Below are 26,693 nucleotides of genomic sequence, written 5' to 3' on the forward strand. Positions count from 1 at the left end.
CGTTCATACATGGCATCTCGCCCCGCAAGCCTATCGTGAATCGTGATCAGCGCAACATGCTTTCGGAAGGAGCCGTTGCGATGGAACACTTACCCGTAGAAGTTCTTACAAACAATCGACCGAATTCGTACGGAAGAACGGCGTGGTCTCTTGTCATAGATGGCCCTGTGCGTACTTCGAGAACCCACACACTGCCCAAGCACCGGGACGGCGTGCCTCGTGGAACATGCGTCGACGACCTGCGCATACTCGGGGCAGAGAGGTAGCATCGGAGCCGATTTGAGTCAATCTGTCCTGTCGGAGGCAATGGCCCTGGGAGACATGTCATCTTTTATCGGAAGTGCTTCATGAGGCGGTGCCCGGCGGATACAGCAGGTAAGCCAAATGTCAAGTTGTACGACGCCACGGAAGGCACAGTGGAAGCACATACACAGCGTGTTCTCTGTGTCCGACTCTAGATCAATTCGGTCAAGCAAAATGCGTCGTAGTCCCGGGTCAAATCCGTGAATTCGCAAAGCATGAGTCGTCGCAGATACCGCTCGCTATGTCGCTGAGTTTTCATAGACGTTCGCTAGCTCTCGCAGACATAACAATCCCCACAGTACGGATTAGCAGCGTGAGGTTGCGTCGCACAGTGACTCACAGCTAGCAATTCGATTTGTTTGTACATGCTGCGGCATACGTGGTGGCAGTATGTGAAGATGCAGGACTCCTGCTAGTGCGGCAATATGGTCCTGGATGACCGCGCCCTAATCAGAAGTTGTTAATAATCGGCGACAGTGCTCGAGACGTATGATTAGATGGGAACGCACCTACTTCACCGCACTGTTCTGTACTGGCATATCAGGTCTTGGCTGAGCTCGACAAAATGGACAGCCATTCCGGGTTCGCGTTCATTGACCGCACTGACGTTAGCGTTGCGGCGCCACGTGCACTCCGAGTCCAGCAATTTGGACAAGATTGCAGTCCCGTTGAGACCTGGGTATTTAGTTTGCGCGAGCGAGGTACTTACGGGACCTCCGAGTCACACGTATGTAACTTAGCGATATCTAGTCAAGGATCTGCAGAAAGCAACGAGGTATTGGCAGCGTTGGGAGTGGCTGCGAAAGTGGTTGCCAGTGAGCGATGTTGTGGCTGTTGTGAACGCGTAGATCGCCCGGGCGCCTGTCTCCTTCGTCTCGTTTTGTCTTCGCTCTCCCGCCCTCGCTGTCATTTTTGGTACGGTATGCTCAGCGACACCTACATACCGAACCGTCAACAAGACGATGATGGTTGCTGCACGGACCAGCGAACTTACTCGCCTATGTACTTACTATGATTCGATGCTATTCAAAGCAAGCAAGTAGCGCATCATCGTGACGTATAGTCTCCAACAACGCCGGAGACCAACTGGAGACAAGCCGAAAGTCTGTACGTCGAACGCATATAACTGGTCTGACCCTCTCGCGGCGTAGCTTACAACTTATCTTCAGACATACACTCGAGCAAGACACGATGCTCATCCAGACGCTACTCCGCCGCACCGTTCCCTGCATCCGCAACACACACCGCGGCCTGTCTTCCACCGCTCCCCGACTGACATCTCTACCCTACTCTTTCCTTCCAGCCAACTCTCTCGACCCGAAGCCGCGTACCAAGGGTCTTACGGAGATTCGCGGTCCATACTACGCGCCAGTCACGAAGACGTATCTCGACGAGCTGCTCAGCGACTGGGGAGACTACGTCGATGGCATCAAGTTTGCAGGCGGCGCGTTCTCGCTCATGCCGGAGGAGAGGTTAAAGGGGCTCATCGAGACCGCACACAAGCACAGTGAGTACCGTCTCTGAGTCGACTGTATCTGCACTCGAGCTGTGTTTGCACGCGCGTCCTGCAGACTGTTATGTGAGCACCGGCGGCTTCATCGAACGCGTCCTGTCCTCTTCCGGCGGTAACAAGGACGTCATCTCAAAATACCTCACGACCTGCAAGAACATGGGGTGACTATCCTCCGGTCAACGTTCCCCACCATGATTTCACAGTTGATGTCATAGCTTCGACGTGCTCGAGCTCTCGTCCGGCTTCCTGTCCATCCCTACTGAAGACTGGGCTTCCCTCGTGGAGTTCACGGCCGCCCACGGACTGAAGCCGAAGCCCGAGGTCGGCATCCAATGGGGCGCAGGCGGCGACGCGAGCGTCGAGGAGCTCGAGTCCGCCGGCACGCGTGACCCCAAGTGGCTTATCGACCGCGCTAACACGTTCCTCCAAGCCGGTGCATACGTACGTCGCACATCCTCCTTCAGAACGACGACACTCACCGTCGCCGTCGCAGATGATCATGATCGAGAGCGAGGGCATCACGGAGAACGTGAAGGCATGGCGGACGGACGTGATCTCGGCGGTGACGTCCGCGCTGCCGCGGGACAAGATCATGTTCGAGGCGGCGGAGCCGGATGTGTTCGCGTACCACATCCAGAACCAGGGCGCGCGCGCGAACCTGTTCATTGACCACTCACAGATCGTGCAGCTCGCATGCCTCCGGCGCGGGATATGGGGCACGGGCAGCACGTTCGCGCGCGTCGTGACATTTGACGGCTCGCAGGATTCTGGGAAGGCCGGGAGCGGGGCCACCGAGGGTACGAGCGGTGGCCAGAAGCCGGTCATACCGTCCGCGTGAGGTGATGGAAGACGACGAAGTCAATGGTAAACCTGTATATTAGCGACCTTGTTCACTGACGTTCTCGTAGTGCTGAGCCGGGTGTACTGGTATCAATCAGCTACACGTCTGTTGTTCAACACATGGGTTAGCGAAAGCACGACGGCATTGCATTGACGTTCAACGGGTTACATGGCAAGACGACAGCTATCGAAAGGACCTTGGGAGACATATCCAAAAGACCCGCCGTCAAGCGTCTCGAGCGTGTACGTCGTCGAGGACGACATATCAGTACGGTATTGACTCAGGAAGCTCTGTACACCAATGTGTAAGTTCGGTGTCTGAATAGGCTGCAGCTGCGTGCGGCATCGTCTCACCTCCAAATCGGCCTTGTTGGCCCAGTTGTCGCCGTATCCAGTGACACCGAGTGTATTGGATGATTCCGTATTAGGAGCGGTAGGGATGCCGTACAGAGACTGCAGGCAGGCAGGCGTAACAGTAAGACCACAGGCAGCAAGGGAAAGATCGTCTGCACTGGGTTGCTGTCGCTTCTTGGGCTGAGAGGAGAAGACGGGTGCCAGGGCCGAATACTTCGGGAACCTATGACAAGGTACATCAGGATGAGAGCGTTCTGTGGACTTTTGGCGCCCATACATTACAGTGGGGTGGACGACAGAAATATGACCCGCGAGTGCCTGCTCCGTTCAAAGAGGTCTTGTTTCCGCTTACTGAGAGCTAAGAAAGTGCCGCACCGTGATCTTTGGGGAACTTGGATTGGTTCTCTGGACGCAAGGACGATCGACACGCCGCCGAAGGAGAGGTTTGGCTCAGTGTACTACACGCGAAGACATTCGGGTGCGCGCTGAAGATGTCTGACACAGCGAGAGACCATCAGTGTTATCTTATGCATATGCGCGAGATGCCCACACCTCAGCTCGAAAGGAGATACAATCGTCTAGATCCCCGCCTCACTGTACTGAAACGTGTCCAATGCACGCACACCGGCACGTCACCATTCGCGATCGCCGTACTAGTACACTCTCCAGCAAAACACGAGTTGCACTCGTCGCGGCCGCAAAGTCTGCGTACTTAGCGCTGAGTTAGCGACATGGTGGCTTGGAAATAACAACGTGATATCCAAAGCCGGCATCTAATGATCAGCGGGGATAGTCGGCATCTCGAACAGTTCAGGTCTCGTGGGGAGGTATTACGAGATAGAAGTTAAGTGATGCTTACTGTAGCATGTCTACACAAGGTTACGATAGTCAACAGCTCAGATCTGTAAGCGCGTAAAGTTAATGCTGGATCATTTGTCAGTTTCCGTCGGAAAGACTGACATTGCACAGGTATCGCGCATCTGTACGCTGCGATCCGCAAACCAATGATACACTGAAATCCGCGACACTGAGGGGTGCAGGACGACCGACTTTCCTGACATCAGCATGTGATTCAGGAGCAAGCCACCAACAACATCGTGCTGAAGACGAAGCTGCGAGATCGCGTGCGGATATCATAGTAGGTGGTGCAGAGTGCGCGGCGGGAAATGCGTCACTTAGTACTTGGGGTTAATATCCCAGCGGGTTTGCAGGGCATTTCAAGCCCCGCTGTGGCGGCTGTGGCGCGATCGCCCCGAACGTCTCTAAGTCGCGTCGCGCCCCGTTACAGCGCGAATAGTAGACTGCGTTTATACGGATACTTATGTACATTACAACTGTTTTGTACCGACTCATTACTATGCAATATACTGATTACTAGAGTCACGCCACAGTTAAGGACTCCGAGTAGTAAGGACGAGTAAGTAGGAAGATAAGCATAACATACTAACAAACAAGCTAGTACGACTTTCAATTCAGCGCCGTGCGATATACTTGTAACCTATAACGTTTGAAGGAGCCGCCTGCCCGCGTTCGCGGGTATTCGTGATGGGCATGGTTCGTCTGCGCTCATGCTTCTCGATGTCTCGGGCCCAACGCACGGCTGGGCGGGTCGCGCGAAGGGCGTTTTGGACGAAGCGGCCCTCTGCACCGGCGTCGCGTTGTTCTTCAATGATATCAGCGGCGCGGTGTAACAGGCGGAGATGTTCGTCCACGTCCACGTCGTCTTCGTCATCAAGCTGACACGGACGTTGTCGATCGTGTTAGTGTTGGCGCACCATTGCAATTGGGTGGCATTGCTTACTGTAAAGCCCGCACTTCCACCCGCCCGCGCGCGCAACAACCCGTCACGTCCGGTAGGCGGTGGTTTGTTAGGTGACGAATCTATCTGTAGGTGTGCCCGGCAATGAATACGAGTCATGTAATCCCGAAGTGCACATTGATACTCACCGGTGATGACCTACTAGTGACTGCCAAGGCGGGCAGCACTGAATCTTCCTCCCCCGATTCCTCTGAAGTATCCGCCACCGGCACCTGCGCCTGAGATGCGCGGGACATATTCACCGAACCGGGAGGCGCCGCCGCACGCTTGCCATGACCACTGCCAGTGACAATCGCCGAGTCCGAGTCATCCGAGTCCGACGTACTGGTATCCACCCTGGGCATTCGACTGAGCCATGCGTGCTTCGTCGTCAGTTCTGGGGGTGGCGCGATCTTGCCGTCGATGGGGACTGTGTAGAAGGGTGGAATATGAAACCGCTGTACCTGCACCCACCATAAGGCAGGTGGGTTTCCCGCGGCCCGAACAAGGTGCTTGCAGAGAAGGTAGGCATGGTACTTCTGAGCGCCGCAGTCGCATGTCCAGCGGTGGACATCCGTCGTGTACGCGCCTTTGATCGGGACCTTCATGAGTCGCTCCCACGAGTGCTTGAAGTGCTCTTGCATGGTCGTGAGTGCCTGTGCGCGGCCTTCGCGGTCGCTTCGCAGGAGACGTCGGAGAGTGAGACGGTAGGGTGGAAGCGCCTTCGTGATGATCGCGTGAACAGCGAGGTCAACAGGCGGGCGGTTGTACATGTGAAGTACGAGCCGTTTCAAGTTTCGCCAGAGAGCCTCGACCATCATGGTCGTACGCTTGCAAGGAATGCTCGCGGAGTACGCACCGCGTGCCCACAATGGCCATCGCTTCCGTGAATACCACGAATTCCACAGGTAAGCCCACACCTCGCAGAGATGATTGACTTCGCAATGCCGGTACATCTCCTCGACGGCATCACGGCGGATATCATCCTTTGTTCGCTTCTCGCCATGCCGCTCGGGAAGGAGTGAGTGCTGCGATGCATGCTTCGCAAAGAGCCGCAGGATGGACAGTCGATGCGCAGGTGGACAGAACTGGTACCCGGGCTTCTTGGTCTTCTGGCCAGTCTCGGCTTTGTCGCTCGGTGCGTCTTCGTCAATATTGCTCTCGTCCTCTGCGAACTCGTCAACCTGCCGCCGCAGATCATCCTCCACATCCTCCCAGTCATCCTCGCCATCCCATCCCTCATCTTCATCCGCACCCTCTGCCTGCTGCTCTGCCCGATCTGCCCAGTACGTACCTTCGTCGCTGCGTTCATCATCCTCCAAGTCCTGGCCACTGACACATGGCTCTGATGGACGGAGGCCCTGCCCTACGCTTGCTTCAACATCGAAGCCCTCCGACACCTCTGCGTGTGTTGTATTCATGCGACGTTGAGCTTGCGAGGGCGGTAGGACAATCCGAGGAAGAGCAGGGGTGATCACAGATGGCCGGCCATTGATGAGGAGTCGTACACGTCTCAGTGGTTTCTCCGGCGGATCTGGGACCTGTACAAACATGTTCAGTATTCTGTTCTGCTGTTCTTATTATTATGACGCACAGGTTCAGCATCCGACTGCTGCATATGTGGGAGAAAGTCGCGCTTGATGAACTCAAACTCACGACGTGCATTATCGACATCGTAGGGGGCCGGAGTATCCTTGTTCTTGGCGAGGCGCTGCTTCAGTGCTCGGAGCGCGTGCCAAAAACAGAGCTGATGCTTCGATCTCGGCCATGTGGTGCGCATCGCATTAATCTCTGACCAATCCTTGTCCGTGAGCGTGTATTCAGGGTTCACGCCAGCCTTCTTCAGCTGGCCCAGAAACCTCGTAAGTATTGCCTCCTTCGCTCCCTTGTCTGCGTCCTTTGTAGTCTTGACAAGCAAGAATGCTAGTGGGACGCCTGACCCCTTCGCATCGGCAACGGCCGCGAAGAGTTCGAAATTGGTTCCGTTGGTGTTCCCTGATCGAATCTAAAGTTAAGATTTACTTCCGTTTGGGGATAATCCTGATACTCACACGTCGAATCCATCGCTAGTTCCTGGGTATTCACTGCCCACTCTTGCACGAAATCGACGACTTGGAATGCGACAACATCTGTTCCCGGCTCAGCCTTCACATCCAAGAGGGCAACTTGATGTTCTCCAGCTCGCTGAATGTATGTCCTCGCTGACTCAAGCGGATTATCCGCGAGTTTCCACTCCCCTCTGCTGACTATATGCCAGTAATAGTACACAGCTTTCGATCGGTACGGCAGATTGACTTCTGTGACAGTCTGGCCCTCTAGCTCCTCCCGTACGATATGGCGCCAAATCTGAAGGGTCGACATACATAAATGTCACACACTGCCAGCAGGTCAAGCATTGTTGTACGTACTTCACCGGGAGTTTGGTTCCGTGCATGCTTGCTGATGTATTCCTTCCAGTGGTCTGGGAGATCGATGTCGACGTATGCGAGGTGCTGTACTGCATGCTTAACTGACACAATCATCTCAGACTTCTTGCCTGCGACTGTGATATGCAGCCATCCGTCACACGGGAAGCGCTCCATACGACGTGCGGTACGTGGCTTTGATGTCTTCGGCTCCTTCTTCTTCTGCTCACGCTCACTTGACTGCGCGCAGCTGAAGCTAAACACTGTATCCTGAGTGCGAACACGGGGCCGTTTTGCCTCGTAACTGCTCCGTAAGCAAGGTTGCATCTATCCTATAATATGACTGTACTCACGTCCAATGCAGCATCATACGATCCCCCGCCATCTCCGCAATCACGTCCGCTTGCTTCCGTGCATCCAAATGTAATGGGACGGCGTCTCCGGGATCAATGCGTGCCTTCATCTCGAAATCTGACACTTCGATACCCTCTGCAGCGGCCTCGAGAAAATCCATCAGAGCCATAGCATCCAGTGAGTCTTCATTCTCTGAGTCGTCGCTGTCATCACCATTGAGTGGTTTCTTTCGCTTCTTTGCATTGATTCGCCTGCGCTCATTTGCCTTGTCCATACAGGAGCGACATGACGAGGTCGGCTCGCCCTTTTTGCTGTTTGCAGAGTCCTTGACACGGGCGGGGAATTGAGACACAGAGTAAGTGTTGTGACAGTCTTTGCATCGTTTTGTGGCCATAGTATGTGAAGCAAGCAAGCCAGAATCGAGGTGTAGAGTGGGGATTGCGCGATAGGTATATGCCGTGCACCCTGAGGTGCCACCTTGCAAATGCAGCCAGTAAGAAATTTCTATTGACCTGACTTATAGATTCTTGTAACAACGTTGTAATGTACATAAGTATCCATATAAACGCAGTCTACTATTCGCGCTGTAACGGGGCGCGACGCGACTTAGAGACGTTCGGGGCGATCGCGCCACAGCCGCCACAGCGGGGCTTGAAATGCCCTGCAAACCCGCTGGGATATTAACCCCAAGTTCACTTAGTCGGCGAGATGTGTCCTCGAGGGAAGGGTTCCACCCGGGCCGCCGAGGGCGAAGCACAGAAGCGGTGTCCTGGTGGCATCATCACGAAGCATACAACGCGGACCACACTGACGCACAATGTGAATCAAGACACTGCTATGCAGACATAGCCCGTACGCACGAGATTCGAACAGACTGAATACTCACTATGTCCCATCTAAGTCCGAGAGCCTGTGCGGGGACGTTTACACACTTCGCCAACTTGAGCGTAATAGTGCTCATTGATTCAGGCGTTTGGACGTCGGACCGTCATCGCAACTTGACTGGTGCTGTCAGCGTGGCGTTAGTAAGTGGTGGCTGTGGGGTGTCTGAACAGCACTACTCCGCAATCATCGCCAAACGTGCAAATGACACGCCGATGCTGTGGAAGTGGGCGCACGAACTTAATTTGAAAGCTCCGACAAGTGCGCGTCCTACCATAGGATCACATGCGTCTCCAGTTCAGGGCTCACCAGGTCATGCCCCGAAGCTCGCTCGCCAACATTCCCTGCGAATGACATGGTGTACAGAGCTCGGACGTGCACAGCAAGTAGTACTATCTGCCAGCGCGCACAACTGCGTGAATGTGCCAATCCGCAAGGTTGCATATAGTACGCACCGGATTGGGCTGTCTACCGCCACGAGCGCCCCGCCCAGTGCTGCTGCTGCCATCGTTGCTTATGTTCCGTAGGGCTCGGAGTTCTAGCGGCGTCGTGCTAAATTCGGGCCCGGCCAAACGCGTATCGGGAGCCTGGAGGTGGCGTCTGCGAAACGGTCAACAGGTTGGTCAAAATGCAGCAACGCGAGCTCGTCTCACCGCACCGTGCTAACACCTCTTTGCTCCGGCCCCTACAGCATGTCTTCGGCTTCGTACTGGAGTGACCATATAGATGTGACTAGAAACCTTGGTGGCGCATCGTTAAGTCGTGTGACATTGACCGCGGATGCGAATTGTGGCGCGGGTCATCACCTTGATACACGTTGTGTGGACGTCAATCTGACTACAACTATGAGACCCAAATCAGACAGTTGTAGAATGACATAATCTCTACATACCTGAGAAATGTGCGATATGTAGACCGCAGAATCATTGCGTGAGACAGTGATACAGAGACGAAAGACAAACGCGTACTCCAATTGAAATACATGAGTCGGTTGACATACCTGACTTGCAAACCATCGTGCATGCGTCAGCCACTAGTAGTGACTGTATTTCTATATTTTTTTTAGTATTACGCTCAGGCACGGTACGGGGGTGCGAGTTCACGTACGTACAAGATTGGTGCGAGGCGGGTCTAACCCAAGTTACGCCACGAGGGTACAGAAGGCAGACTCAGGAACCCCTTAGGCACGTCTCGATCCGGGAGAGGGATCGACCGCAACGGATGTCGTGCCATGGATGGTAAACGTAAGAATCAGCGGAGATGGCGCTTCCAAACCAAGGATGGAGGCAGAAGGTGCGGATGTGGCAATGGACCAGCGGGCGCGATTCGGACCTTGGTGTCGAAGTTTGCTACCGAATGGCATGCGCGCTGGGAGGTTCATTTGCCAGTATCGGTCCGAAGGGTGGTCCCAAGCATATCGTGGGCGTGAGCGGCTTATTGCCGGTCAGCGGGCTAGAACCCGAGAGGCATCTGTAGGTTCCCGAATCCTCTCATGGTACGGCATTAAGATGCGGATTAAAAACTATGGAACCTTCGTTGAAGGCGCTCGAGACAATTCGATCTACCTGCAATGCCTAGATTACTGTAAGAATCATACCACAGAGACACACGAACGCGCACCACGCAATCCGTGCCCATAAACGCAGGTAGGCAGACTGCTGATTGTATCGGCGCCACCACTGGACCAATTTGTGTGAGAGGTTACAGCACATGCGAAAGCTTGACTGGACGCACTGTCTTGGGTTGAGCATTAGGCAATATAGGGTCCACCGACTCCAGCCAACAATGGCACGCTCGGAACTACTTATGTATGTCCAGGACATCGCGGCGCCAGTGACAGCTGTCAAGACAATAGCGTAGAACTCGAGGCAATCCACGTTTAACAGAAGCGCACATGAAGATCTTGAAGCTTGATGAGGAGTCTGTGTCAATCGATTCGAGACGACTGGAGTGTCACGCCGCCTCTTCCGCTGCAGCTTGTTTTTATACGCGAGTTTGAATCAGGATATCCGATGGAGGTGGCACCGAGCTCCCGGATTGCCAGAACAACGAGCACCGCATGTGGGAAGAGATGCCAGTGAACGCTCGAGATGGTAGGAATGACGACGAGCTGAGATTTTGAATTGCAACTAGTATGAAAAGATGTGCGGTACAATGTAGCGCGAATTTGAAAGCCAACTCTGAGCGGCTCGAGGGTCGGCACGTGACTCTGAGCGGCGCGCTACGTGCCACGCCACAGTCGAGTGCGAGTTGTCGTCAACCATCGCACGCAAGCACACGGACTGGAATCATTGATGTACTTAGACCATCACCTCTGATGTCTTCTCTCTTTTCACGTCGCACAGCATGTCTGTGCGCACACAAGCGTGCTGCAGACTCGACTTCCGCTCCTGTGCAAAATCGGAGGTACTGTCAACGGACCAGCGTCACTGTCCGAGTGGATCAACCGGCCCCGGGGTGTCCTCTCCCACCGCTGTCTCCTGCTCAACCGTGAAACCGAGGAGGCATACCTGGCTTCGGATTTCAACTGGCCCCGCCGATGATAGACTCTCATAAACCCCTGACCGCATCAGCGTGGTTCTCCCATCTGTCACAATAGCGAGGCCCACTTCGGTAGCTCCTGCTGTAGTCACAGTTCTTTCTCCCACAGCATATACATCCTGCGTCGCAGACTTGCGCTCGACGACTTGTCGCCCGCTATCATGGTGACCCTCGCCCTCGACTCGCTCGATCCTCTAACTCGTGCACTCCAGCCCCCGAAGGACGAATCCCCCGCGGACCGCTGGGCACGCGAACAACGCGAAGCTCAGGCGCGTCTTATCAGTGAGCACATCGATGCGCAGCTCAAGGCAGAACGGGCCGCGCTCAGGAAGAAAGGGAAGCCGATTAAGGTGCTCCTACTTGGCCAAAGCGAAAGCGGGAAATCCACCACAGTCAAGAGTGCGTACGCTCTGTCAATGTGCTCTCCGTCGCGTCGTCCGCCGCCTCTTCTAGACAGTGCTTCAATAGACACATTGTGAATTCAGCAACGATCACTCGGAGATCAGCAGTCACTCTTGCTGTTATACCGAAGAGGCTATGCTGCGATGTTCGCTGAGCCCTTTTTCTTGTCTTTCTGCGTCGCTGGAATGAACCGACTCGTCAAGGATATGATGCTCACTCGCTGATGTATCTCATTTAGACTTTCAGTTGACCTACGCGTATTCACAATTCATAGAAGAGCGATCTGCATGGCGGGCAGTCATCCACCTCAACTTGGTCCGCTCTGTCAACACCATCCTCGACGTTATCGGGCGGGAACTATCCCGATCCAGCTCTCAACCGCAATCGCCCCGCTCGTCCTCCCCTACACGATCTCCACGACCATCCACCACACGGCCGAGCACGTCGACTACCGTCTCCGTGCCAGTGAGCAGGGGACCCTCCAGCACCCTCACTGGCGCAACACTCGTCTCCGGCGACACGCTCGTGCCAAACATCGACCCCGACGCAGCAGACGACCTCGACGACGACGAGTCCTACTGGCCCTCGCCCTCCCCGCTCTCCGACCGCCACCGCCTGCTCCAGCTCCAGCTGGCGCCGCTCCGACAGGTGCAGCGCGACCTGGAGCGCAGCCTCGGCGCCGCGTCCACGGAGGCGCCAGAGTACGCGGGGGCCGCCGCGCCGTGGGAGCGCTACGACGCCGCGGGACGCCGTCCGCGCGAGTTCTTCGTCACCAGCCGTACTGGGTGGAAGACCGCGCTGCGGCGTGTGAAGTCCGGGTATAACGCCGCGCGGCGGGCGTCGCTCGGCTCCCGCGAAGAGGCGAAGGCTGATGTCGTGCAGCAGGAGAGGCGGCCTGTGAGTAGACAGTCTGTTCACTTTCTGGATGGCGCGGCAGGAGTGCGCTGACGGTGATGGTTGCAGCCTTCGAGGAGAAGACCTATGCGGCCTACGTCTCCATTCGGCATATCGAGCCAGGAAGACAACGAGGACGAGCTGAACAGCGCGGAAGGCGAGGGCGAGCCGCAGGCCCAGACTGCAGCCGAAGTCATCTCCTCGTGCGCCGAAGAAATGTCTGCACTCTGGGCCGACGCGGGCGTGCAGGCCATCCTGAGTCGGCGGAAGATGAAGACGCGCCTGGAGGAGGGACCGGGGTTGTGAGCGCTTTCATCTCCGCCTTGGCCATGCTGTGAGGAAATTCACCGATGGCTTCTTTCTGGTGGTCTTCCGCCGCCGGCAACCTTGACAGCTTCTTGAATGACGTCGCGCGCGTGGCTGCACGGAATTACGAGCCGTCAGACGAAGATGTGGTCCGGGCGCGGTTACGAACGATGGGAGTGCAGGAGTACCGGTTCAAGTTCGACAAAGGTGTGTATCATCCAAAGTGACCCCTGTTCTACTTCTGTTCGTCGCATTTGCATGATGATTGGTTGATCTGATCGATGATACTCACATTAGGTCTTGACGCAGACAGAGAATGGATACTTTACGACGTCGGCGGTGCACGATCACTGGTAAGTTGCACACTCCGTGCATGTTTTCTCCCACCAAGCGACGTTTACATATGCTCTGTACAGCGACACGCATGGTACCCATACTTCGACGACATCAACGCTCTCATCTTCCTTGCTCCCATCAGCTGTTTTGACGAGAGACTGGCAGAAGATCGTCGTGTGAACCGTCTCCAGGACAGCCTTCTCATTTGGAAGGCTGTCTGCTCTTCGCCGCTGCTCGCGAAGGTGCAATTAATCTTGGTGCGTGACACTTCCCCCTTGGATCACACCATCTTACGCCGGAGTTGCAGTTCCTGAACAAGTGTGATCTTCTGGAGAAGAAGCTCCAGCGCGGCGTCCAAATTTCGCAATACGTCACAAGCTATGGGAACCGGCCAAACGAGGCCAAAGCTGTAGCGAAATGTTCGTACCGTACATCCTCATTGTCGCCACATTGATGATTTGAACGTGGTGAACAGACTTCCGGCAGCAGTTCAAGGACGTCTTTCTTAAGCATTCGCCCGAGAAGAGGACATTCTATTCCTACTTAACCTCCGTCGTCGTACGTTGCTTGCCCTTCACTGCGAGATCGGGCTCACCGAGAATGTGCGCCAGGATACGAAAGCCACTGCCGTTACTGTAGCCACCGGTGCGCCTCATCGTCTCGTACTCACGAACCGCTGCTGACTGTCCGGCGCCGGCAGTACATGATGGAATTCAGCGACAGTACATGAGAGACGCCGATATTCTATGAACACCCGCACGCTCATGCGGTCCCTCCGGCGCATCTAACTTATCCTAAACAGAAACTATTGTATCGTTGCTGATATGCTGTTGTACGCGGAAGTCTCCCCTGTATTGTATGTCAACCTAATATCGGACTCACCATATAATTGTAGCGACTGTGCTATGCACTATGTATCTATGCTCACATCACATTGCATGTTGAATATCACACTCAAACAGCTTGATCTAGGTGAGGGCCCGAAGATGTTGTGATCCTCCCTGCTGGGGAGCTGGTTCGTCAAATCGTTATCAGGTGCGGTACTCAATGATCTCAAGGTCTATGGCATTAGAGATGATCCAGGTGCCAGCATACATGATGGGCAGGGGGCGAAACTCGCGATCAAAGAGGTACTGAACGCATAAAGCCGGAAACCCTCTCGCTGACAATGCTCTTTTAGTGGTCTCAACCGATGTGTCCACAATTGAGACCGCTACGGAACCGCAGACAGTCTCTCATCATCATTGTGGAGTGACATCAGGATTACATCGTCGTAGAACTAAGATCAACTAAGACGTTCAAAGCCCCGCCGCTGTCTTGAGCTTGGAGAACACAGGAGTTCCCAGACCCGTGACCTGTGGTCGTAGAGTCAGCGAGCGTCGTTCACGTACAGAATGCAAGGAAACGCACCGGGTCCCAACCTGTCGTTGCCGAGAAGCCAGTGGTGTTGCAGCCAGGATTGTCGCCCGAGGTAATATCCGTCAGTGCGGACGCGGCGGTTGAGTACAGCCACGGGTTGAGGAAGCCAAGCGGAGACTTCCCAGCCGCGATGAGCTCGTCGTTCAGGAGCGAAATGATGGCCGCGAAGGTCGGGCTGGCGCAGCTCGTGCCGCTAACCGTTTCAGTGCTGCCCCCAGTAACTATCTCGAAGTCCTGCGCCTGGGTGGCAACATCAGGGAAGCCGCGGCCGGATGTGTTGTAGAGACCCGAGTACGTCGAGCCGAGATAGTCAAGGTACTCGGGGACGACGGTCGATTGGTAGGAGGGTCGTGCCCAGTAGTTGGAGAAACCACCGCCCGAGAAGTAGACGGCAGTCTCAGGGAGAGTTCCTGTCGTTCCGCCCACGGACGTGATGCTAGCAAGGTATCAGTATATTCTTGTTGAGAAGACTTGATCCTTCGAAGTACTTACTATGGACATCCAGAAGGGAACTCGGGAACAAATGTTGTGCAGTCCCTGTCCTGAACTCCGGACACGCCACCATCTCCGGATGCGAACATGATAGACACACCGCGTGCTCCAAGCTGAGCGTATGCATTGCACAGATTACTGGGTTGAAATCCCCGTCAGTATAGTGCTCGCCGGGGGTTTCATTGGGTACTTACACCGCCATCCCTTCATCAATGTCCGGTTCCCAGTCCCCGTAGCTGGTAGTGATCACTTGGGGAGGCGAGTCTTGGCCAAGGAGGTAGTTGATCGTATCCAAGAAGCCATCAAGGTCCCCGTCGTTGGTGGTCTCGCCGACAGAGATGAAAGTCACCGGTACACCAGTGGCGATACCGACTGTGTATTCGATGTCGAGGTCCTGATTGGGCATACGTCACAGATGAACCCACACGAATGTCGGCGAGAACTCACCGCCTCGACGCCAGCATCAGAGCTGGTCTGTGGATCAGACCCGTCGTCAAGCGTCTCGAGCGTGTACGTTGTCGAGGACGCCATATCAGTACGGTATTGACTCAGGAAACTCTGTACATCATGTGTAAGTGCGGTCTCTGGACAGGCTGCAGCTGCGTGCGGCATCTTCTAACCTCCAAATCGGCCTTGTTGGCCCAGTCGTCGCCGTACCCAGTGACACCAAGTGTGTTGGACGATTCCGTAGCAGGAGTGGTAGGAATACCGTACAGAGACTGCAGGCAGGCAGGCGTAACGCTGAGACCACAGGCAAGGGAAAGATCGTCTGCACGGAGTTGCTGTCGCTTCTTGGGCTGAGAGGAGAAGACGGGTGCCAGGGCCGAATACTTCGGGAACCTATGACAAAGTACATCAGGATGAGAGCGTTCTGCGGACTTTGGCGCCCATACATCACAGTGGGGTGGACGACAGAAACATGGCCCGCAAGTTCCTCTGGGATGGCATAACCCAAAGTACGAAGAACCTGTTTCCCAGTGTCGTCGTGGACGTAGACGTTGTAGTTGGCGCTGAACAGCTCGTTCGCCTGGCTGACAGTGGGCTGTATGCTGATCCAATCGCCAGCCGGGCTGATAATCGTAGAGCTGAGTCCGTTCTTCTGCAACCACGAGTTGACAGTAGACACCGTCTCAGAGGTCGGTGCAACATATGACGCGGCCTATCCGACGCAACATCAGTCCCGACTCAACTATGCAAGTATTGGATCGCGTACCTCTGCCTTGCTTAGATGTTGACCATAGTTTGGGCTCGAAGGGGTGCTGACATCATAGAGAGCATCCTCAAGCCCTGAAGGGTTGCTCTGCGTCAAGGCGATCTTGAGGGTCAACGGCGTGTCGGGAGCAGCTGCCCCGGTGAGCGAGAAACCGGGTGCTGCTGTATCTCTGCGATACTTCGGGACGCTGCGACATAGCACCCCCGAGGCGGCAAGGGGGAGGAGCGCGGCGACTTTCAGCAAGCCTGCAAAAACCATGAGTACCGGGGAGTGCAGGGATGCGGAGGGCGGACCCTTGGGACGCGACGGACAGCTGCAGATATCTCTTATAGTGGCATCGCCGGGGTCGACGCAACGAACATCTAGAAGTCCATACGGATAAAGTGGTCGATCAGCATGGGACTGTCAAAGATCGTGTGTGAACCTGAAGAGGCTATATAGTCTTGCGCACCGATACAGAGCCGACTGGAGAAGCTGATGTGTGCCAAGGCCCAGCAAGCGGCATGCTATGCCTACTTACAGTGCTATATTGTCAGCGTCATCTCCGTCGACATTTGTGGTCGGGCTTGGTGAGTCACACGATCAACCGGAAGGCAAGAGCGAGATAAGCACGAAGTCTGTGCAGTGCACATACATTCTCATGCAGCATGGTGTACCCGTCCCGGGACAGGACCCCTATCAATTGGGGGAGAGGCCTGATCTTAATCCGGACAAAATCCGGCCAATTGAGGGGGGTATGCCTGATGTTATCCGGACAAAATCGTCCCTTATGCGGACGGAGGCCTGAGGAAGTATCCGGACATGGTGGTCCATGTCGCGCGAGGCCTGATCCTAGTCCGGACAAGGGCCCGGACAACTCAGAGCACCGGTGGGCCATGAGCGACACACATTACACGAGGCTTATTGAGGCTCATATGTCCGCATCGTAGTTGGGTTGCATAAACAACATAACTGTTCTCACAACGATAGTAAAACTCAGTAGTGTATGCACGCAGGTTTGCCGGGGCAAGAATGTGCGTTCACACAGTACTACTGTAGTACTCCCATTGCATCTGTGCATATTGAAGGTGCGAAGGCGGTGAGTTGCATGGCTCAGGAGGCCTGATCCTGCAATCCGGACACCGAACCGCCTGCCCCGAGGCCTGATGCAGAGTCCGGACAGCACCGACCAGAACCTCGTAAGGCCTGATTTAATCCGGACAAAATCGAAAGGCTACGTCCGGACAAAAAAAGCAAAATCTCGGGTTGCCGGATCAGGCCTCCCCACCAATAAATAGGGGTCCTCCCGGGACCCCCTAGCGTGCGCCAATCCAGTGAGATAGCGCAGAAGGCAGACTCGAAGACCATGCGTCTTCGATTCGGATATGATCACAAACCTGTGTTAATTTAGGACGTGAGTGTCCTACATACTTAGATAAGGCGCTTGAACCTCTCCCGCATGATGATACCACAGTAGTGTAGTAAGTTCTCCCGCCGGCAAGTACACCCCGGCGTTCGCTGCATAGACCGCACGAACGTAGGCTAGATGTTCATCGTCCAGTCATATTGAGCATCATCGGCGTGTGGTCTCTGTGTAGTACGCCTAGACCATCAAGGCTAACACAGCACAGTGGGAACCTAGTGGTAGGTAAAGATGGAAGGTGTGTGTTGACGCTTTGCCATCCTAGCGGCTGAGGGTGATATCTGCGGCGAAGTACACGTCCATGATTTCAGCCAATATATGACCTTCAGTATCCCAAGTTCCAGTAAAGTGGAGATATCAACTGTCACCTTCAGTATCATGGCCGCGACACAGCCGTAAAACAGAGCGACATACCATCTTAGATCTGTCTGCTGAAGACCGTGGTTATGGCGAACTTCAAGCCCAACCTGACAGCTGTCCTCCGTTGACGCCGAATCGCCCGTCAGGCTCTTCTCATACTTCGACGGGTGTACTTTCAGTAGGGAGGTTTCGGCGCTTGATTGACAGCTCACTAGGACTCAAATGACTTGTGCGACGTCAGAATCATATCATAAGCACTACGATCATCCGAGACGGTCACAGCCCTGCCGCTGTCTTGAGCTTGGGGTATATAGGGGTTCCCAGTCCCGTAACCTACACTCGTAACATTAGCGAGCGTCCCTCACGCAGACCGCATATCAACAGGCAATAAACGCACCGGGTCCCATCCTGTCGTAGCCGAGAAGCCAGTGGTGTTGCAGCCCGGATTATTCCCCGACGTAACATCCGTGAGTGCGAACGCCGCGACCGCGTACAGCCACGGATTGAGGAACCCAAGCGGAGGCCTTCCAGCCGCGATGAGCTCGTCGTTCAGGAGCGAGATGACAGACGCGAAAGTCGGGCTAGCACAGCTCGTCCCGCTGGCAGACACAGTGCTGCCGTTAGTGACGATCGCGAAGTGCACTGCCTGGGCGGCGACGTCGGGGAAGCCGCGGCCATACGCGTTGTAGAGACCAGCGTAGGTAGCGCCGAGATACTCCAAGTACTCGGGGACGGCGGTGGATTGGTAGAAGGGTCGCGCCGAGAAGTAGACGCCGGTCTCTGGGTTGGTTCCCGTGGTTCCGCCCACGGACGTGATGCTAGCGAGGATGAGACTAAGGTTCATGCGTTTGCTGAGCACTTACTATGGGCATCCAGCAGGGAAATCGGGGACGAATGTGGTGCAAGATATGCTTTGTATCTCGGACACGCCGCCGTCACCGGATGCGAACATGATGGACACACCGCGAGCACCCAGCTGAGCGTACGCGTTGCACAGGTTACTGTGTCGCGATCATATCAGCATACAGCTCGCCGTCACATCATCGAGCACTCACACTGCCATTCCTTGATCAACGTCGGTTTCCCAGTCTCCGTAGCTCGTCGTGATCACCTGAGGTGGCGAATCCTGGTTAAGCAGATAGATGATGGTATCTAGCGAGCCATCAAGGTCCCCATCGTTGTTGGACTCGCCGATCGAGATGAAAATCACCGGTACGTCGGTCGCGATACCGACTGTGTACTGAATGTCCAGGTCCTGATTGAACTTCAGCGTTATTTGGGACCCACTCAAGTATCGGAGGCACTCACAGCCTCAGAACCCGCCTCGTCTATGTCCTGTGGGTCAGAGCCACCGTCGAGCGTCTCGAGCGAGTACGTGGTTGAAGGGGACATGTCAGTACGGTACTGGCTCAAGAAGCTCTGTGCATTACGCGTTAGTGTCGGAGTCGTGTCTTTCCAGCATCGCCGCACCTCCAAATCGGCCTTGTTGGCCCATTCGTCGAAGTATCCAGTGACACCGAGCGTATTAGACGGTTCGGTGGCGGGGGTGGCGGGAATGCCATACAGAGATTGCAGGCATGCGGGCGTAACAGTGCTGCCACAGGCGGCGGCGATAAGATTGTCCGCGGGGGCTTGCTGCCGCTCCTTCTGCTGAGTAGCGAAGGCGGGTGATAGGGCTGAGAACTTCGGGAACCTAAAATTTGACACATCAGTGTGTGGCGGTTCGGTGACCAAAGCACTCCGGGTGTCCATACATGACAGTAGGATGGACGACAGTAACATGACTCGTGAGTTCCTCAGGAACAGAGTATTCCAACGTCCGAAGAACCTGCTTCCTAGTTTCGCCATGGACATAAACGTTGTAGTTTGCGCCGAACAGCTCGTTCGCCTGTCCCACAGTAGTCTGGATGCTAATCCAGTCACCAGCCGGAGTGAGGTTTGTAAAGTTGATCTCGTTCTGCTGCAACCACGAGTTGACAGTGGACGCCGTCTCAGATGTCGGTGCAACGTATGCTGCCGCCTATCCAAGGTAACATCAGTTCCGATGTGCAAATATTAGATCTCATACCTCTGCCTTGCTTAGATGTTTACCATAGTTTGAGCTCGACGGGGTGCTGACATCGTAGAGAGCATTTTCAAGCCCTGAAGGGTTGCCTTGCGTCAAGGCGATCTTAAGGGTCAGCGGCGTATCGGGGACAGCTGGTCCCGCGAGCTTGAACCCTGATGGTGCTGTGTCTCTGCGATACTCTGATAAGACACTGCGACCCAGCACCCCTGAGGTGGCGAGCGAAAGGACCGCCGCGGCTTTCAGCGAGCCTGCAGAGACCATGATCGAGTGGGAGTGCAGGGATGCAGCGAGCAGCACTTGAATGGCAACAGACGATCGAATGCGTCTTTTGTGGTGGCATCACCGGCGTTGACGCGATGGTCATCTAGAAGTCCGTCAGCATAGCACCGTCAAGGACCGCGTGCGAACGCGAAGAGCGCATGGACAAAGTCACATTGTTTTGCGCACCGATACATAGAGGGTCCGAATATATAGAGCTGGAGGTCAGCCGGCGGCATGCTATGCTTGTAGTGCTATATTGTCGTCGTTGTCGTCGTCGTCGTCGTCGTCGTCGCTTCGGTCAACATTGGTCGGGCCTCATCGACCACACGGTGCAGTCGATCAGAAGGCGAACGTGAGATAAGTCCGAAGCTCGTTCAGGCACCCCATGGCATCCGCGCTTGAACTCATCCATCCCATCCCCCACTTGCCCCCACGCGTATCATCTCAGATAGCATAGAAGCCTAAGAAGGCACACTCTCGGAGACCGTGCGTCTACTTTAATGGCGTTTCCCCCCCCCCCCCCCCGCTGGCAAGTACACTCCGTTCGCTGCTGATCGCAGACACACCTTACAAACGTCGAGACGCCTTTTCGTGGTCAGATATATCTGCAGTGTCTGCGTGGTATGCTTCTGGCATATGGATTTAAAAGTCAGCTTATAGGAACGTAGCGCTATGTCGACACAGGAACCGCATAACGGACTGTCGGTGGAGGCTTTGCTGTCCAAGAGCCTGAGATCGAGATAGGCAAGTGCCCGTCAATGTCCTTCAGTACAGCATGTTCCAGTAGAACGTAGCCGCGGCGGACTAGCAATACAGCACGAATCCAGGTCATCGAGTGGGATTAGCCTCGATGCGCGATGCGTCTCTTGTGCGACCCATTGTGCGAAAGGTGCATATTGTTCCGCTATCGACAGCTGGCCATTCTGTCCCTGAGAAGAAAAAACGCGGAAGACTCGACCCACGCCTTCGTAGCATTGTTTTTGCAGCATCAGTACAATGACCATGAGTGACGAAGAGCGGCACATCACTTGTGTCTGCCGAAGACCGCGATGTGTCGAAAACGGAGCGCCTAGGCGTGGTGTCGCTGACCCGCCCCTCAGGCTCTTCTCGGCTCTCCAACGAGTATTGGTTTGATTTTGCAGCTAGGTCCATATCGTTGGGCCCCGCACGGAAAGTGCGCATAGGAGCGGGGGTCGTCGGACGTTGGTATTTGGTGATCCGGACATTGTGCCGCTCGACCTGGGCCGCCTAGCCAAGGTCGCGGCTGCCTGGCTCAGCCTGGCCGTCAAATTCCGCTGCGCCCGGCGTGATCCCATATCAAACCCGCTGGACTCCGCCTATGTGTGTTTGAAAGGCGCGGGGCCCAACGATATGGACCTAGCTGTGAGAACCTCGAGCGGTGCTTCAGCAATGTTTAATTTGACAGCACATGATGTAGCATGTTACTGCCCTTCGGCGTGGCCAAGGCATAGAACACTGATCCATACCTTCTCTCTGTCTGGCCCACAGAGCCAATTCCATTGCCAGCCTTCTGCGTTGTAGGCTTCCCCAGCATCTCCAAGTTCAGCGTTGTAATCAGCGACACCAACTTTGATTGCTCGAGTTGAAGCTTGAAGTCCGGCGCGTGCAGCGAGCACGAGCCTGAGCGCGTTGGCAAGCGCGTCTCAGAAACGCCCGTTCTCAACAAGTATGTGAGTCTTGAGAAGCTGGTGCACCATCGCATGAGCTCGTCGTCTTATTTGCGGTAGAGCTTCGTCGGCCATGCGTCAGAAACAGGCAGAAGGAGAGAGTGCGTGAGATAAGTACGAAGCCTACCATGACTGTGACGCGTAGTAGTCCTACAGCAGCAGCCATATATGGTAGGTACGGGCGTTAAGGCTGTTGCACAACAACGCCAAACAGGTCGCTGAAGGAGGAGGAGGAGGAGGAGGGATCCATTTAGCCATCGACCGACAGCCACAGCAACTTGACGATGACAGCGCTCGCCAACTACAACACCACAACCCATAGGACTACGTACTACGACGACACTCTACTATCTAATACTCGGAGGAGTGCTCATGACCACCTTCCGACTCGAGCGAAGTTGCTACATTCCCCGACTTTCTAAAAATAAATTATGTATTACTACTGGCACTCGCAGCCACTGACCGATACGTCATGCATCATAGCCAAGGTTGCACAGTATTGTTCAAGTACCATTCGCCATCCTACGTGGCTGACCCTGACCACTGTACATGTACGGCTTGCAACTCGGTCACCGGTCAGCTAGCCCGTCGCGCCACGCCGTCGCAGTCCATTCAAAAGTGTCAATGAGTAATACAGTGCTCTACATTAGTTGTATTGATATCGTGTTCCAAAGTAAAACCAATCCTACAGAAATCCGCTGAAAGCAGGCGTTCGTATCCGCGTGAGTAAGGTAACGAGAATGATATGCAGGGTGTCCCGTCTATGCGCGTATATTGATGGCACAGACGAAATCGGGAGAAGAAACTAGGGTATGCAGAATGGGATAAGCAGTCCATCGTGTCACCAAGCCGGAAGGTTCGCCACAGACTTGTCATTGGGACGTCTGTTTCGTCACGCGCTCAGTAACGGGGGTGTCTGACGGCTTCGGCTTCTGCAGCGCGCCCATGATAGCCTCGATGCCCTTGACACCGAGGCCGCCCTTCGGGTAGCAGATGAACAACTATGAACAAGTCAGTTTCCCACCACTCATCACACATAACGACGAGCACCCACCGGTTCCTGCTGCACTCCAAACTTCTGCCTGAAGTCGCCCTTCCCGCCGAGGCTGAACGTCGAGTTCAAGCCGTTGTACGTCTTCTCTAGCGTCCGGACCCGCAGGCCACCGACATTCTCTACGCGCTGCAGCCGGTCCGTCGCGCCGGCGCCGAACGTCGCGGTAGTCACTCCAGCATCACCGAGCTTCTTGATGACGTGCGAGAGAATATACTCGATCGCGCCCAAGGGCGCACCGGGGAACTCGAGCGCCCACTTGACCTGGAAACCATGTGTCGTCGCGAGCTGGGCAAGAACCACCATAGCGCAGGCCTAAAGAACCCTCAGCGCCGCACAAAAGCAGATACGCCCCTTCAGAGACGACGTACGTTCCCCTCCTTGTCGAACGCATAGAAGTACTTCCGATGCTTCATATCGTCCCACGGCCGCACGCCCGTGAGGTGGATCTGCGTGCCCTTCCGCGACTCCTCCCACTCCTTACACCTCTTGTCCAGCATCTCCCGCACCCTCCCGTCCGGCTCACCGTCCACGTCCACGACCTTCACGCCCTCCCGCTCCGCCCGATGTATCTTCCTCCGCACCGTCTTGTCGTTGTTCGCCGGGTCGACCTCCGTCGGGTTCAGCCTCTCCTCCGCGACAGCAATGATCGCGCTCCACCCGAGATCCTCCGCGAGTATCCGCTCCACGTCGTGGTCGATGCAGCACCACACCGGCTTGAGGCCCTCGCCACGCACGAACTTGAGGTATCGGTCGATGACGCCAGGCACCTGCTTCTGCTCGCAAAGCGGGGCCCCGAACGTGGCCGCAAAGCCGTTCTGCGGGATGTAACCCACCGCCGCGCCGGTCCGAACATCTCTCCAGACTGTCCACGACGGATCTATCCAGGACGTGTTCGTCGAGTCTCCGTACTTCGCGACGAGCTGCGGAGGGATACGGACTCCGTCAGTCACACCTGCCTCTGACAAAGTCGAATGACGTACATCTTCAAGCGGGGGCAAGTCCCCGTGCGGAATGCCCTCCTGGTACGTCGATGCTTCCGGCCCGTGCATAATCTGATGTGTCGCCGCCGCCATCGACATCTCTGCCAGGTCCTGACCGGTCCTCGCGAAGCTACGCGGGTCTCGCGGAAGTAGACTCGCGTACCGGATGTCGCCCAGCTTGAGGAACAGCATCACTACGCGCTCAAGACCAACTCCTCCTCCGCCATGCTGTAGAGCACGATACACTTCAATCGTACTCACGACGAGGAGGACTTATGCACGCACCGGAGGGCACCCCCACCTGAAGCCGTTCACGTAGTCCTTCAACTGGTCCGGGTCAACACCCGCAGCCCTCATGCGCTCCTCCAGCATCGGTGCTACGTGTACACGCTGACCACCAGACAGGATCTCCTCCCCACGCAAGAAGATATCAAACGAGTTCGACAATTGCTACAGGCGCATCGCGTTAGCTCAGCGCATCCATTCATTATCACGGCAAGAAACCACACTCACGTCGTTCTCCGGGTCCGGCATCGTATAGAACGGCCTGACCTCGAGCGGGAACTTGTCGAGGATGTAGTAATCCGCGCCGTACTTATCCTTCACGAGCTGGCCCAAGTAGCGCTCCGCGTTCGTGCTGAGGTCCTCATACTCGCTCGGCTCCTCGCCGTCGTCATCCTTGTACCCAGCCTCCCTCAACATCTTTATCCCATCCGCAAACCGTATCCGCGGCGTCTCGTCAAGGATCACCAGGTCATCGTGCGGGAACTGGGTCTTCACCGTCTCAATCTACCAAATGCACAGCGTCAACACGGGCCCGCCAGAACGACCCTGAGCGCGCCAAGCACCCACCTCGTCGCGCAGCCTCTCCTGCAATCCCCGAAAGATGAACTTGAACATCCCATCCAGCATATCCAGCACCTCATGATAATGGTTATCAAACTGCATCTCCAAATCCAAGCCCGTGAACTCAGTCAGGTGCCGGTGCGTGTTCGAGTTCTCCGCGCGGAACACGGGCCCGATCTCGAACACGCGCTCCATGTCCGCCGCGATGCATATCTGCTTCGCGAGCTGCGGGCTCTGCGCGAGGAACGCCGGCCGCCGGAAGTAGTCCACCTTGAACACCGCCGCGCCCGACTCCGTCCCGCTCTCCTGGAACTTGCTCGATTGGATCTCGATGAACTTGCGCGCGAGGAGGTATTCCCGGAAGAGCGTGCAGACGCCTGAGCGGACGCGGAAGATGGCCTGGTTGACGGGTGACTGTGTAAACTCGGTGAGAGAAAGTAGGCGGTCATACACAAAACGACGTACGCGAAGGTCAAGGACTCGATTGGCAAGGCGCGTCTTTTGGTTCACGCGCGGGAAGTGAGCACCTTCCTGTATACAGAGTGCTCGTCAGGCGGCTGATGTGCATCGACTAATCATCGATACATACCCTTTGGTAGTACTCCTCTGGCCGCGCGGCGTCCTCTACCTGGAACGGCAAAGTCGCAGCCGGGCCCAGCACCACGAACAGCTGTAATCCCAGACCATCAGCCACCTCAAGCCGTCTACTACACGAGCCCAACTGACCTTTTCAACCTTGACTTCGTGATTATGTACCTTCGTCGAGTGCACCTCTTCCTGGCCGTCCTTCGGCTTCTGTACCACGCCTTCGACGACGACGATGGACTCGCGGTTCAGGCCCTCCGCCCACCGGACCATGTTCTGCGATATTTTTCCTTCCTCCTCGATGAGCACGCCTTGGAGAGTGGTGAGTTGCGACCGAAAGATGAGGAAAACGATCTTGGAGCCTGCTCAAGAGTGTCTGGAATCAATGGCAATGTCCGGCGAGTCATGCGGAACGACGGGATACACGTACCGAGCGGCCGGATGTGGTGTATGCGTGCGCGGAATTTGACGTGCTCGCCTTCCGGCGTGTCCACGACGGAAATGAGCGAGTTCAGGTCGGGAGCTGTGCATCTCTGGTAAGTTTCATCTCGGAGTCACGCGGAGTGCAGCCCGAACTACGCAGCAGACCCAGGCAAGCAAGAGAGAGCAGGAAGTCACGAGGGCCCTTGAGGATGTGCGAGTGACGCGCAATGCACCATCTCGCGATCAATAACAAGCTCCATGAGCTACGCAAGGCCCCATGAAATGCCATGACGAGCGCGGCTCTACTGCTCATGCCGGTCCCGAGACGCGCATACAGGCTGCAAGGAAATGGACGTACGGAGCTCGACCTGCGACATGTTCAGCGGGAGGTCGCCGTAGTTGTCGCGCAACGGGTCCTGGTATAGTAAATTAGCTGCTGCACAAAAACACCAAGTGCGTCGGGGCGCACCTCATCATGCAAGCGTACTCTGCGTTGCTTGCGCTCGTTCTCCTCCTGCTCGTCATGCTTCTCGCGTTCCTGCGCTCGGTTGACCTTCTCCTCGGTGAACGACAGTCTCCTGCTCCCGTCCGATGAGGGCCGGTTCGATCCATGCGCTTCCGGAGTCTCCGATTGTTCCTGTTGACGTTGCGCAGCTGTCTTACCTTCTGCATTGGTGTTATCGACCTCTGGGGTCATAGGCGCACCATTTGCTTTTCCGTTGCCGTTGAGGAGAGGATGTGCATGACCGTTGGTTGTCGGGCTGGAGGCACCTGGCGAGTCGAGCGACTTGGCATGTATAGAGCCCTTCGAGGATATGGATTCACGGGCGCGGTGGAAGACTTTCTTGATGCTCGACATGGGTATCGAGGGGGCGAATGCAGCAGAGAGTGGGTGTAGCTAAGTAGGCGTAGAGGTAGTTCGTGGCAGGTCGTAGTGAGCAGTGCACTGTCAGCAAAGACGGGGATCAAGAGTG

The 26,693-nt window shown here is 55.6% G+C and overlaps 7 protein-coding genes across 7 annotated transcripts; 2 read left to right on the forward strand and 5 right to left on the reverse strand.

Moving 5' to 3' along the window:
• Positions 1-1,165: 1,165 nt before the first annotated feature.
• On the forward strand, positions 1,166-2,810 carry B0H18DRAFT_1095099 (coma-domain-containing protein; the record flags this gene model as incomplete). The annotated part of the gene is made up of 6 exons (XM_048032403.1): positions 1,166-1,410; positions 1,473-1,810; positions 1,875-1,977; positions 2,032-2,257; positions 2,310-2,613; positions 2,725-2,810. The coding sequence occupies exons 2-6, from the start codon at positions 1,495-1,497 to the stop codon at positions 2,808-2,810; spliced, it is 1,035 nt and encodes a 344-aa protein (XP_047892432.1). The 5' UTR covers positions 1,166-1,410; positions 1,473-1,494.
• On the reverse strand, positions 2,775-3,395 carry B0H18DRAFT_430663 (uncharacterized protein). The gene is made up of 3 exons (XM_048038068.1): positions 3,288-3,395; positions 3,011-3,233; positions 2,775-2,947 (listed from the first exon to the last, which is right to left on the reverse strand). Coding segments are annotated over exons 1-3 (351 nt in total). The 5' UTR covers positions 3,290-3,395; the 3' UTR covers positions 2,775-2,821.
• Positions 3,396-5,515: 2,120 nt separating this feature from the next.
• On the reverse strand, positions 5,516-6,229 carry B0H18DRAFT_877978 (uncharacterized protein; the record flags this gene model as incomplete). Its single annotated transcript, XM_048040594.1, has 1 exon — positions 5,516-6,229. A coding segment is annotated over one exon (714 nt), but the record flags the coding sequence as incomplete, so codon positions are not given.
• Positions 6,230-10,708: 4,479 nt separating this feature from the next.
• On the forward strand, positions 10,709-13,963 carry B0H18DRAFT_1011920 (guanine nucleotide binding protein, alpha subunit). Its single transcript, XM_048029015.1, has 11 exons — positions 10,709-11,389; positions 11,631-12,289; positions 12,356-12,588; positions 12,681-12,799; positions 12,890-12,945; positions 13,009-13,185; positions 13,236-13,347; positions 13,404-13,573; positions 13,629-13,760; positions 13,824-13,842; positions 13,901-13,963. Exons 1-8 carry the CDS (start codon positions 11,152-11,154, stop codon positions 13,565-13,567), a joined length of 1,758 nt encoding a protein of 585 aa, XP_047892435.1. The 5' UTR covers positions 10,709-11,151; the 3' UTR covers positions 13,568-13,573; positions 13,629-13,760; positions 13,824-13,842; positions 13,901-13,963.
• Positions 13,964-14,226: 263 nt separating this feature from the next.
• B0H18DRAFT_1119929 (peptidase S8/S53 domain-containing protein) lies at positions 14,227-16,310 on the reverse strand (the record flags this gene model as incomplete). The annotated part of the gene is made up of 8 exons (XM_048034021.1): positions 14,227-14,283; positions 14,339-14,783; positions 14,840-14,977; positions 15,034-15,233; positions 15,287-15,397; positions 15,460-15,679; positions 15,733-15,998; positions 16,053-16,310. The coding sequence occupies 8 exons, from the start codon at positions 16,308-16,310 to the stop codon at positions 14,227-14,229; spliced, it is 1,695 nt and encodes a 564-aa protein (XP_047892436.1).
• A 1,780-nt stretch (positions 16,311-18,090) lies between these two features.
• B0H18DRAFT_1119930 (family S53 protease) lies at positions 18,091-20,143 on the reverse strand (the record flags this gene model as incomplete). Its single annotated transcript, XM_048034022.1, has 8 exons — positions 18,091-18,147; positions 18,212-18,632; positions 18,678-18,815; positions 18,870-19,069; positions 19,123-19,233; positions 19,285-19,507; positions 19,569-19,834; positions 19,883-20,143. 8 exons carry the CDS (start codon positions 20,141-20,143, stop codon positions 18,091-18,093), a joined length of 1,677 nt encoding a protein of 558 aa, XP_047892437.1.
• Positions 20,144-22,703: 2,560 nt separating this feature from the next.
• Positions 22,704-26,416, reverse strand: B0H18DRAFT_877856 (aspartyl-tRNA synthetase cytoplasmic; the record flags this gene model as incomplete). The annotated part of the gene is made up of 13 exons (XM_048040585.1): positions 22,704-22,832; positions 22,886-23,197; positions 23,254-23,805; positions 23,866-24,093; positions 24,151-24,315; positions 24,379-24,654; positions 24,718-25,125; positions 25,177-25,242; positions 25,301-25,381; positions 25,438-25,661; positions 25,727-25,829; positions 26,088-26,135; positions 26,189-26,416. The coding sequence occupies 13 exons, from the start codon at positions 26,414-26,416 to the stop codon at positions 22,704-22,706; spliced, it is 2,820 nt and encodes a 939-aa protein (XP_047892438.1).
• Between the last annotated feature and the right edge of the window lie 277 nt (positions 26,417-26,693).

This window comes from Fomitopsis serialis (genome assembly GCF_022376445.1).
Source record: "Fomitopsis serialis strain Sig1Antser10 chromosome Unknown B0H18scaffold_41, whole genome shotgun sequence".
NCBI lineage: Eukaryota > Fungi > Basidiomycota > Agaricomycetes > Polyporales > Fomitopsidaceae > Fomitopsis > Fomitopsis serialis.

Excerpts from the sequence above, each read along its gene's own strand:
- B0H18DRAFT_430663 (XM_048038068.1), bottom strand. Across the intron at positions 2,948-3,010 it reads CCAACAAGGCCGATTTGGAG|AGCTTCCTGAGTCAATACCG; the intron begins GTGAGACGATGC and ends ATTGGTGTACAG.
- B0H18DRAFT_1011920 (XM_048029015.1), top strand. The coding sequence starts at position 11,152 with ATGGTGACCCTCGCCCTCGACTCGCTCGATCCTCTAACTCGTGCACTC. Across the intron at positions 11,390-11,630 it reads GAAATCCACCACAGTCAAGA|ACTTTCAGTTGACCTACGCG; the intron begins GTGCGTACGCTC and ends TATCTCATTTAG. Across the intron at positions 12,946-13,008 it reads TCGGCGGTGCACGATCACTG|CGACACGCATGGTACCCATA; the intron begins GTAAGTTGCACA and ends TGCTCTGTACAG.